The following is a 13,277-nucleotide window of genomic DNA, read 5'->3' as shown; positions in this document are numbered from 1 at the left end:
GTGTTGGTTTTATATATTCTACGATACACACATGTCAATCATAGATTTACTTTACATAACTGCGGGGTGCGGGAGGGGTGTTCGCGTAAGGCGGATGTTTGCAGCGAAAGTGCGGGAAGCCGCTTGCTAACATTCCGCATTCCTTTCATTGGTGTAAACTGTATTCATCAATACTAATTCGGACGTAATATACTATATATGTGTATATATGTACTTATTAACTGTCTTAATAACGCTTCATTCTGAACTGGTGATACTCTTCTGCAATGCAATGTGATATATGCGGTAGAACTTGCACCACCACGCAACGCCAAGAAGCCGCTGGGAAAGACCTACCTTTGTGGAATAGAATAACTCTAGCGTTGGTGGCGAATCACAGTAATTAATTGCTAGGGCTTATTGGTTTGAAGGTTTTATAGGAAAATTATGGATAAAATATAATTTTGGATAGGTCAAATGTAGTGTTTCTGTCTAAAATGTAATGTAATAAAATATAATAAATTACATTTTTTAAAGATAATTAAATTATAAGAAGGTCAACATAATTCTTTACTTGGTGTTAAATAAAAAGCTCTTTTCGAGTTATGATCGTCGCAAGCGACCTTAAAGGCCGGCAACGCAAACCTGACGATGACGTCCATGGGCATCATTAACTTGACCCGCTCTTGAGCACACGACCAATGTCCAATAAAAAGTTGATAAATAATAAGTACGAAATTAACAATTTTGTAACAGGCTTCAAACGGGCAGGTTTAACTAATACCGCCCATGGGCATTTAAATTGCTAGACGGCAAATGCGTTGGCCTTTCGCGGAATTAGTACTTTAATGAAGAACCCTAAGTCAAATTGGTGGAAAATAATCTTCCATTCTAAATTTGCGCGGCATGCGAATGACACTATAATGTTATTTTCACAAACGCGATTTTCTCTCTTTGATATTTAAGTATCTGTATACCTTTGAAATGCAGGTATAATTTTCAACGAACTATCAATTATAAGAATAAAGGCTTGTCTATTTGACATGAACTGAAGCCATTAACTCGAGTTCCATTTTTAAATTTAATAAGTGTCTTATTTTTAGAAGCTATCTAAATACAGAATCGTAATAATACGTTTTAAAATACAGTTGTTTAATGTGATAAACTAATGTTGCCCATATTATGTACTCTTTGGCATTGGCTTTATTACCAAAAGAGTGCTGGTCTTCGCCACGCCTCAATTGATATCATACCACTTTTGCCTTCGTCAATATTCTAGAGGATGGACTATGGGAACTTGAAGGAACAAGTTAGCCCCGCCTTATCTCTCTCTCACAAGCACAAAAGTTGGCGGAAAAAATATGCGTTTCAATACATGGGCGGATCGTGAATTTGTTGGGCTCTGGGCTGTTACGGCTCCCGTAATAGAAGACACACGCGCGAAAAAATATCGACTGAAAAGAAGCGACGGGGAAATCCCCGTTTAGTTCGACATACATACTTGCATCCCACATGATTTGATTGATCTCAGAGATTCCTTCAGAGGTTATGATTGGATTTTGTAAAACTTTAGACATTTTTTTTAGTTTAAAATATGGACTTTCGTTTTTAGGGGGGTTGGGGTGTTGGGCTTTGTATCCACGTGGCCCTGCGCTATAGCCCGAAAAGCCACCCCGGATTCTATAAATACGAGCGCTTTTCTTAATAATATTTCATCTCATTTAAAATTATTACTGTTAACTAACAAGTGCTGACCTGTCTTACCCCTGACTGGCCCACCCGAAGGTACCCCTGGTCTGGTGTTAAGTTATATATATCCTCATCATTATCGCAGCGATTTGTAAGCGCAGATTGTAAATGTCGCTACCTACACATGATTACGTCAGCGTTATATAAACCTTATATTACATATATAAATTATATAAGTAGACAGACAAATATGCTGATCAAACTTTGAAATATTCAAAGAAATAAGGTTTTATTTTCGCCTAAAGCCACAGACTATAGCTAGTATATACGCGCATGCGCCCCGCGGCACGGACGCTTCTACTTCACGCGAGGAATTTAAATCAAATCGCCTGTTATACAAAATAGAGGGTTATTATTGAAAAATACTACCTGAGTTAAGAAATTGATTTTGCGTCTCACGTTTAATATATCTTCCTATACATTATAATGTATGATGACTTTTCTGAAATGTAAGGGCGTGGCTTGTCCTATATTTGTAAGTTAATAAACTGCTAAACCTTTGGCTAGAGTCCTAACGACTTTGTTTTTGTCTATTGATTGGCGTGGAATAAGTAGATGATCTTATGTTCCAAAATAAACGTATTTTATTTTATTTTTTTATTTTTTTTATTGTCGTTTTATTTTAGGTATGAAAATATTTAGGTTCTACTGTTGAAAAAGCATTAAATATGATGTGGTTTAATGAAGACACAAAATACAGTCCGTATAAAATCATGACTGATTTCGTTTATTTTTTTCATACCAATCATTCGAATTTTAAATTTCAAAACGGAAAGGGCTACCTTAAATTTACATTTCCTCTGATCGATGCGTGCAAGTAAATATTCCCTTGAGGTCCATTTATTGTTGTTCCTGCCACTGCATGCGCAGCCTCCCAGCGGTTCCTCTAGCAAATTACCATTATTAATTTAAATTTATTCTGTGGCGATTTTATTGTCTTTGCGCAACACTTAAGACTAGTAATTTAAAACTTATCTTATTTAGTTACAATAATATTTTTGTATAGGGTACGGAGGCTAATCTGTTATTAAGCCCATGGACACTGTTATGCCAGAGGGCTCGTTACCGGCCTTTTCTTGAAGGAAACTAAGTACATAGTATTACTTACAGTCTCTATTAAAGAGAAGACACTCTTTCTGTGTACTATTTAATTCTAATTCCATAGCACTTTACGTTAATTTTATTTATTATTATTGAGGTTAAGTTTCTATTATTGATTTATGTTAAAAACGTTTTATAAGGAATCTATGAATTTGTTTTTAAATTGAAATTAACCAAAAATTGTTTATAGTTATTTTAATGGACAATGGATAGCTGAATACTCATTCAATTAAAACTAATTGTATCTAAATGTATGGTTGTAAAATCATTTCTGATACAAACGACACATATGGAAATTATATGTTTGCAACGACTATTAACAGTTATACAACACAAATTTTTTTACAAAGAAGCACCAACAGTGTATGTACATTATGTATGTAATTCACAAATTACTGTACTTCGTAAATATTATAAATATATATTTTATATAGGACTTGGATTAAAAGTCATACACTCGTGAGTACAGACATCCTGTAGTCGATTTATTATAAGGTATAATGGTACCTTAAGATATTTTTCTATCCTTACAATGTAACAGCGTTCAATAACTTTGACACCTGATTGTCGATAAAGCAGGTAGGAGCCCGTGGCGCTATGGTTGAATGGGCGGCAGACCAAAAGGATTAAAACAGGTCTTCCGTTATTAAATCCGGCGGGAGGTTTTGAGTCCACTTTTGGACTTGGTTAATTCAGGCCCTGAAAACAATTCTTACTTTAACAGCCATAAATCTAGGAAATTATAGAAGTATGAATCGAGAAGATAAGTCTTCTATTTAATAAATAAATAATAATAAAAATAAAAAAGCTTTTTAATTCTTACAGCCGAACAATTTACATTAATTAAGTTTACATACATACATGTGTTAGTTTTGTTAGTAATTAAATTTGTATCCTGAATTTAGTTGTGTTAGTTTTTCCTATTTTTAAACTATTATTCTTCTGTAAGAACTCCTGTAGGTGAAGGCCTCCTCCAAAGATAGCCAGTCCTGTCTCGATTGGGCTACTTGGATCCAGTTGGGACCAGCTGTTTTTTTTTTATTTCGTCTTCCCAGCTAGCCACAGGTCTACCTCTCTTCTATTTAGACAGCTCAAACAGTTTAGTTTATCTTTCAAATACTGGCAGTATAAACTCCAGCTACACAGTAAATACTCTGTTAATAATTCATAGAAATAATTTTGTCTACAATTCTTAATAACAATCATTTGTTTCGAAGAATCGCTATTGTTATAATTAAGCCACATGCGGCGCCAATAGTCGGCTTACCCGTGAAGGCTCGGATCTAATAGACAATAATAAAAAGCTAATGCCTACACGGTGCCCCAGAACGCGGCTTCTCACAGATCCCCCCCCCCTCACCCCCTCTACAACCGCATCAAAATAAAACACAACCTTTCAAGGATACAACCACCGTAATTTCGAACTCTGTTATTAACGGGAAAATTGCATTCGAGAATCGACTTTACCACTACACAATTAGAACTCCAATTGAAATGGCACGATTGTTATATCCGACAGACAAATATAGGTCTTATTAGTTGGGGATAGAGTTTTGAATTCATATTTTGAAGGCTGTATTGGCGAAGGAAGGGAGACGTGAAGAGAGGGTTCATTAATCCCCGCGCCCTGCGCACACGCACTTTCATGAATGAAGCGAACAGGTTGATGTATACCATATAAAGGGTGTTGGTTCTTTATATGACGTCTTATAACCGAAAAATCAGATCCGTCTAATCGATTGCCTATTAATTAGTAGTAATTAACATTATTAATTTTATAATAGGTATTGCTACACAGCCAGGGTTTCCTATCTTAGATTATTGTCGCACGGACCCGGCCTCTCCCAGACTTCATTAAACAGAGTGAATTGGTCGATGTGAATGGTCCTTGCTGAGCCAAGGTCCATTCGACATCATTCATGGCCGCAGAGGACCGTGAGTTTTTAACGGCTGATCGCATGGCTGGATGCGGACAAGGCGAAGCTGTTGCCCTGCCTCGGGCGATTGTTGGTGGCTCCGTGGGGTTTTAGTGGGTATGCACAGTGGGGAGTCCCACATAACCCTTCATGGGCAACCGTGCCCCGAGAGGGTATGCGTAACTCATTTCCCCACGAAAAAAAAATTGACACACGGAGACTACACAATTCATATACGTATATTTGAAAAAAAGTGCCCAAATATATTTACTGTATGATGATGTAACGGTCACATGATGAATAATACATATCTGAAACAAGGGCGATTACAAAATTCAGCGTTGACAGTATTAATAAATTCTTTTGTGTCACACGATTTGTCATTTCCCAGTATAACAACAATATAAACGATAAATAAAACAATACAATATAACAATTACGTAGTGTGTTAAGGCTTTATTAAAATAATCGATTGTCTGAATCTGAAATATTGAAACCAAATTAATTATATATTGGTATATGAACGTCGTACTTAAAATTGATTATCAGTTCACAAATCAAAGGGTACAGAAAGAGCATTAAGCTGTCTTTATATAATACTTTAAAGACCAAAACAGTCTGTAATATAAGCAGTTTTCAAAGACTTGTAGAAAAATGCTTTTATTAAAATATTCAAGTCTCTAAAATATCATATATATAGAACCAGAAATGTTTAATCATTCATATTGGAACACGTAGGCAAATGATTACCACCAGTTCACAAATCAATAAAATAAAGCAGTATTTAGGAAAAAAATTAAGTCCAGATCAAGCAAACAAATTGTGCTTTAAGATTTCTGTATAAAAATGTTTAAATTAGAAAAAAATATTATTCATATTACACATAGGAATAAGGAACGTCAATATTTAAAATTGCTGTCTAAATTTGCTACCAGTTATCAAACGATTTCTACCTTATCTGCAGCACATTAAGCTGTCCAGTACAGTCTGTAGAACGACTGACTTTATGACTCGTAAAAATATATTTTTAATATTAAAATAATTAATTGTCTGAATCTGATATATTGAAACCAAATCAATACAATAATTCATATTGGTACAGATGAATATTTAAAATTTTAGTCTGCATTTACCAGTTCAATCAAAGAATTTCTCCCATATCTATAGCGCATAAAGCTACCTTTATTGAAGCTTTTAAGTCTAGAACAGCCTGTAGAACGAAGGAAGCGCCGCAACGTCCGGCCGCGTGGATGTGTTTTTTTTCCATTTTGGTTTTTTGTTCATCTCATTTATTTATTCCAATGTAATCTCTTCCAGTTTTTTATTCAGTCGACCTTCAGTGTTACCTGTGTAGAGACGCCGATGGCGTGCTCCAATTTCTATATTTTTGTACAATGTGTTGAGTGATGATGGAATACTTGTTGTCTTGGACTTTAAGTGCCCCTTTCATGGAGCCACCACAATCGCCTAAGTTTAACTTGCCTCTTTGGCAGCCTTGGATTGCTCCTGCGCATAAAGGTATTAAATAATATGAACTCTTTGTAATGTGAAAATTTTAATATTTTTAATACCCTTACATTTTGTTTACTATTAGTAATTTTATGGTGGATACTATTTAATTAATCTATACAAATATTGTAATTAAAAAAAAGTAAGTGTGGAGTTTCTTGCCCATTCTTCTCCAGACGAAACTAAACTTTCGGAAGGCGCAACCAGAATCATACTTATAATTTTATTTAACGTTTAAAACTGCCAATTTAGGTAGTCTAATTGGAATAAATGATTTGATTGATTGATTGATTGATATTTTCTAAAAGTTTACATGTCTAATTCGTGATTTCCTGTATGGAGTTTTCAATGCCGTTTTTTTTATTGAAGATATTTAATATGCAATTATAATGTCCAAAACGAAACCAGAGATTTATTTTAGGCCTTTTAAGCAATGATATTTTTTAATTATCCGCGCGCAATTTTGTGTCAAACAGGAATGTAATATGTGATTGGACTTTATGACCTAATCCCTAGATGGATCAGTGGGCGTCCACAATGACTCTCTCTCTATTTGTTTAGCTGTATAATAAACTACCCACAAATATAAAAAATATTACTTCTTTCAATTCATTCATATCGAAGTTAAGTGAATGTCTTAGACAAAATTTCTTTTAAATTAATTTTGGTTGATATTTCTTTTGTAACTTTGCTTTAAGTTGCATGTCCTATCTATCTTTATTTTTTTTAATTGTTAGGACGACTATAATGTATAATGTTAAACTTAAGTGTTGTTCTCATGATATTGAACATTAATGTCTTTTTGAGAAATAAAGCCTTTAACCTAATGTCTCATGGCTTTAGTAAATCGTTTTTAGTAGAATCACGTAAGAGTAGTTTTTTATGTATAGAACAGGGGGCAAACGGGCAGGAGGCTCACCTGATGTTAAGTGATACCGCTGCCCATGGATACTCAATTCCAGAAGGCTCGCGAGTGCGTTGCCGGCCTTTAAAATGCTATATATGCTTTTGTAATTAAATACTAGTATATATATTTTTTTTAATATTCACGATTTAATCATTGGTTTTATTGAGTGTTATTCAATAATTTATCTTTTATCTCTTGATATGCAAATAATTTGTAGTGTGTGGTATACCCATTAACATATGAAAGGAACTCTCAACCTGAATCAGCCGTGCTTAGGGGAAGAGCAATTATGCTTTCAATTTTTGCTAATTATTCTAGTGAATATTGAAAACATACGAATAATTTTTATATGTTACCTCCGCCTATATAATATAATATAAATTATTTTCTATATGTTCATATGAAGATACTAGTGAAAAAATAGAAAAAATACCTTCTTTTTTTCTAAAATACTTTTGGATAAAATGTATTGTTTAATATATTATTATTTACGTGAACCACTATAGTTGATATAAATTTAATAACGTATGATTTGATATGTACGTTAAAAACAATATAAGAATTGACCAATTCATATGACTAATAGTATAAAATCTAAAATTCCTATAAATACAAATTAGCGCGCCATTGTGTGGCAGAATATGAGAACTTACGATTGTACCACCTTACACATTTTTGTACCATATTTTTGCAATAAATAAGTATCATCTTATTTTTAGAGCTGTGAAACCATTTTCTATTAATACGATATTTTTACTAGATACGCCAGTCAAATATCATGGACACAATAACAGCGACGGACTAGCGTGTTATATGTCAATTTTTTTTTAATTTTCAGAAACGCCAAGTACAGCCTCCAGTGGTGAGTCGGAGGGAGATCGTACTGTTTCGCCAGAGACGCCGCGCGAACAGCCTAAAGAACTTACCGGCAAATGGCGGAGGGAGAGACGCAATCGCCTCCCCGAATATAGACCTAGGTTTGATATTTTATTTAATACGCAATGAAGTATATAAAACAATTGAGTAGCGTCTACTCGCTAAACCATCAAAAAGCAGATGGAGATGAATATACTGCATACAGTTTTTCTGCAACAGAGCACTTGAACTAAGCTCATTTCCAGTGCAGTGGAAGATATCTACGATTGTATAAATCATTGCGCCTTATCGGGCTGCTTCCTGTGTTGTTATTTTTTACGAAAAAACACTAATGGTTACGATTAAATGGTGTATCATGGGAAGAGGTTAAAAAAGTAAATAAAGTCGAATTTTTGATCTATTTGTTTTATATACGTATTTATGCTTTTTATTACAAAATTAATATATAGGTACTATATAGTATATTATATAATAAATTATTATTTTGATTATTTTAAAGGATTGAAACTTTTAATTTGTGTAACTTTTAAATTGTTATTATTAATGTTATTATAATAGAGAGACAGTAAGTACACTTCGGACACTTCTAATATAATTATTAGTAAATAAGGATACATGTTACATGTCTCAGTGAAGAGACATGTATAAAAAACCCGCCAAAAAGCATAGACAAGATGGCGTCGCACCAGATCTGTAAACATTAAATCAAACGTCAAGATTTTAACATTACTGATGATTCTTGAGTTACAGAATTTTTTTCAAAAAGTCCTAAGAAGTCTATCTCTAAGCCTAGAAAGGCGAAGATAAATTATTTTCTGGCTACGTCATAACTAATCTGTGACGATTTATAATTTTTTTATTATTTCTCTAAGCTATTGCATAGATTTTATCGCGGGCTCTGAGCTTGGCGACCGAATTAAGAAATTCCGTAACAAAAATTAGATACACACGATGACGTAATATAGGTGTGGCCTGTACCAGACCAGTTAGAAATGCAATATTTGCATGTCAAAAATGCAAGTCTCGTCTGAGGATTGCATAGTTCCCAGTAGTTTACCTGATAGTTAAATTTAGCTCGTTATTGTTAAACCTTTAGAAAAATTTTAACTTTAGTTTTTATCTTTTTTTATAAGTTTTTAAAAAAGCAATACGGCTTTAAAAACTATAACTAAAAATAGTTATAAGTTTGTTACATTCCAGGAAATTAATGTACACTGGACATTTTTAACATAATAAACAATCTTTGAAATTGAAGTAAATACGGGTTAGAGCGAGACAGAATGCATACTGCGTAATTACATCTCTCTGACGAGATCGGTGACGTAGCGTTAGCGCGGCCGTTGCAGCCGGTACGCGTTAGAGTGAGACAGACTATATAGGCGTGTTATTCTGAGTCTGGTAGAGTAGTAGATTGAAATATGTATGTATATCAAAGATAAAAAATAAATAAATAATTATAATTGCATGAGTTGATAAAAAATACTATGCTTTACCGCGGCAGTCTCCGAGTGCCATACGTGTTTATTTTATTTATAACGCTTTTAAAAGCCATAAACAGATAATTCTCAATAAAACTTTGTGTCACGCTGTCAAATAGGCTGTTTATATTCGTAAGAAAACGTTTAACAATAAACTTTGATATTTCAGAGACAACTGCAAAATGGCTCTACGATCGCAGTCCTTCAATGAAAAGCGTGCCACGCCGAGTATAGTCCGGACGCGTCACAGCGACGGAGAATTCTCAGATGAGGCAGACGACGCCCCAGCAAACCTCACACTTCTTGGAAAAGGTAATTCTATACCATATAGTTCCCTAATACCACGTTTTATAAATATAAAAAAATGTGGGTAATTTTATTTTATGGAAATTATTTCCATAAGAAAGAATAACGCTTGACGTCCATGTCAATTTTGGTATAAAAATGAACAACTATTTCAAAATATTTTAATAAACCTTTATTTATTTATATATTCTAAAACAATGTGTATGCCTAAAAAAATACAAGAAAATATGACATCACTAATTTCATCAAAGATCAATTATAGTAGAACATAAGTAAGTAATGTATTAAAGGAGAAAATTAAACAAATACAATGCTGGTCTAATCATATCTAAAAGATATGATTAGACCAGCATTGTATTATTCACATAATAATATTTATTTATCTTGTCAAGTTTACTACATAATACTATATCTACGGTATATATTACAAACTCAAAGATTTAATTATTTCTTAACAAATTAAAAACGTATTTTGTTACATTTAAATTAATAAAGTTTATTTCTAATTGCAGCTCCTCCTGAGTACCCGGGTAAACCGGAGGCTCCGATAGATATGCGTCTGCGCAGCCGCCCAGCGCCGCCCTACACCCGCCCTAGCGTCATTAAGACTAGCGAACCTCCACCTGGTAAGAAATTTTTCTGATTATTTTATTAATCCGTGCGAACTAACTACCATTTTAGTAGCTACATATCAATATAAGGAACATTTTTCTACCATAGAGACTGTTTGCTTTTTCGGAATAAAAACCTAAGTATACAATAAAAAAAATATTATGTTTCCAATTTTTTTTTTAAATTTCCTTAGAATTAAATAATAAAATATTTTAATTGGTCCTGCCGTCTTCGAGTTTTGTGCTTAGAAAAACTTTGCGATTCCTTTTTATAATGAATTTATTAAAGATGTTGCTAATTTTTGATTTGAATAGGATATATTATCCTTAACAAAATCAAAATTAAAATTCTTTTAATATTTTTAAATATTTTTCTGTAATGCAAAGATATTTTATGTCTATAAATTACTACGCGTGTCCATGGGCGGCGGTATCACTTAACATCAGGTGAGCCTCCTGCCCGTTTACCCCCTGTTCTATAAAAAAAAAAAAAAACTACGCCTGAATCATTCAGGCAATGCTTTCTTCATTTGTTGTTGTGTTCGTTATCCAACCCAGAATGCTATTTAATCCAATGTAGTCTGTAATATCATCAATTAAAGTTACATCAAAACGATTAAATATCAGATTTCTTAATCGAAAAATCTTCCACAGATTCCCTATCAATGTGTGACACCGTAATAGAAGAACACTTCCGCCGCTCCCTCGGCGACAATTACATGAATCTCATAAAAAAGAACACAGATGGCGCTCAACCAGGTCCCAAACCGAACACAAAGGACCGGGCGAGCAGCCCCATACAATTCAAGGCGGACGAACCGAAAACGACGAAAATAATCGCCATGGACGTCGACGACCCCAGCCTTTCGGTTGACGACCACTTTGCCAAAGCGCTTGGCGACACCTGGCGGCAGTTGCAGACGAAAAAACCAGACCAAGGGGTTGACGACCACTTCAGCAAAGCCCTCGGCGATACGTGGAAGAAAATACAGACGAAACACGAAGAGAAGAAGGATCAGACGAAGATTATTACCAGGAGCGGAGTCGTTATATAAGTGTTTAGTATGAATTTTGTTTCTATAATTAACGCAAATGCTTTGATTTTGACATTGATGTGAGTATGAATGAATTTTGGAAACATCATTACTGATAAATTTATGATACCTTTTCATCATTAATGTAATGATTTTTATTGTTCTGATTATTTATGCAATTGCTGTTGATTACATCATTGATCTATTAATGAGTTAGAAAAATCATTATTTGCTTGCATAATTTGTGTGAACATGATAATGATTTTTCGTGAATAATTTAATTTTATCATCAATGCTTTAATGATATAAAAATCATTATTATAAATGCGAGATTAGTGTCAATATGATACTGATTTTTGTCGTGACTGATGATTTTTGTAATACTTAACGTAATTTCATCATTTATGCATTAATTAATGAATTATCAGATAATTATTAATCCGTTAATTTTTGTAATACATACTTAATGCACATTCTTACGGTTTCATCATTAGCTAGATAAAATCATTATAATTGATTAGTGAGGATCTAGTAATTGTCATTATTAATGATAAATTTATATTTTTTCATCACGATTTAATTTCTTCATTCAATATCAATGATAAGCAATTCTAAAATACCTATAAACCATGTTTATCAAAGTAACTTCGACATTTTAGACATACAACGAATTTAATCACAATTTATATTTCACTCGTTCTTGTTTGATTAATTCTCTCTACGGCCTAAATGTCAGCCTAAAATCATATCTATGATATAATAGTTAATAGTTCTTCATTAACATTGAACAAACCCTTTAATGGGACTATACTTTAGCCTAAGTTCACTGAGTCTAACGTTACTGACGGTTTTTATATACCAAATACTAATACGATCTAAGACTTGTCAGAAAACTAGTAATTACGGATCTACGACTCGTCAGAAAACTAGTAATTACGGATCTACGACTCGTCAGAAAACTAATAATTACGATATTTTAAACATTGGCAAACGAAATCTGTTACCTCAAACATTCTGCGCTAGATATTATGGGTTTCTATATTTTGTTTAAGCGGTCCGTTATACGTCAGTGATCGGCCTTAGTCAATTTTAGTCACCATTTACACATTGTAAATGAATACCTCATTATATGCGCTTTGCACAATTCACTTAAGTTAATTTTAGCTCTAGGTTGTAAATATAATGTATATTTTGATTATACAATGTTTGTATAATGTTCCTTTCTAATTTAGTTTCCAGTGGGCATACTATTATACGAAGCGTCATAAATAACACATTTTAAAACAAAATCGGTTTCAGTAAAAGCGTCTCTTTCTATCACAGTGTTAACACGATTTGATAGAAAGAGATAAAAGACTGCGAACTTTCTTTTTTTTATGACAAATCTATAGAAGACGGTGTGTATATGTGTTCCATGATTGTATAACGAAAAGTTTGTGTTCGTCAAATGTTAACAGTAAAAATAGAAAAGTACATTTAAACTGTTTTAATATTTTTAAATAAAGGAATAGATTTTTCAAAAGTAAATTACAGACTCATAAGTCTACCAAAAGTTAGCTCTATAGATTAAGGCCCCTATTATGTTAACTGGCTTTTAGCTCGAGTCACATGTAAAATAGAGATTAAGGCTTACGATCAAATAAGTTTACACAATTTTTGGGGCATTTTAAACTCATAAAAGTAACAAAGAAAGCACAGTTTAATAATACTAACATTTGTGCAGCAAATTAATTACATTAAAAAGGCGATTACATGCCCGAATAATATATAATTTTTTTGTTAATGTTCATTTTCATTATTTTTATTTGTGA

The 13,277-nt window shown here is 33.2% G+C and overlaps 1 protein-coding gene across 2 annotated transcripts in view; it reads left to right on the top strand.

Moving 5' to 3' along the window:
* The window catches only part of LOC110999075, a 28,447-nt gene extending 16,070 nt beyond the window's left edge, over positions 1-12,377 (top strand). Inside the window, exons 1-5 of one of the 2 annotated variants that reach the window (XM_045629826.1) lie at positions 6,134-6,263; positions 8,000-8,138; positions 9,685-9,827; positions 10,334-10,447; positions 11,087-12,377. In XM_045629826.1, the coding sequence (XP_045485782.1) occupies positions 6,152-6,263; positions 8,000-8,138; positions 9,685-9,827; positions 10,334-10,447; positions 11,087-11,487 (909 nt within the window). In that variant the 5' untranslated portion in view covers positions 6,134-6,151 and the 3' untranslated portion in view covers positions 11,488-12,377. Of the gene's footprint in view, positions 1-6,133; positions 6,264-7,999; positions 8,139-9,684; positions 9,828-10,333; positions 10,448-11,086 lie in introns of those variants that run through there. The other variant, XM_022267963.2, reaches the window with a different exon arrangement.
* The last annotated feature ends 900 nt before the right edge of the window (positions 12,378-13,277 follow it).

Source organism: Pieris rapae, chromosome 10 (genome assembly GCF_905147795.1).
Source record: "Pieris rapae chromosome 10, ilPieRapa1.1, whole genome shotgun sequence".
Lineage (NCBI taxonomy): Eukaryota > Metazoa > Arthropoda > Insecta > Lepidoptera > Pieridae > Pieris > Pieris rapae.
This window is presented reverse-complemented; position numbering and strand designations above follow the sequence as displayed.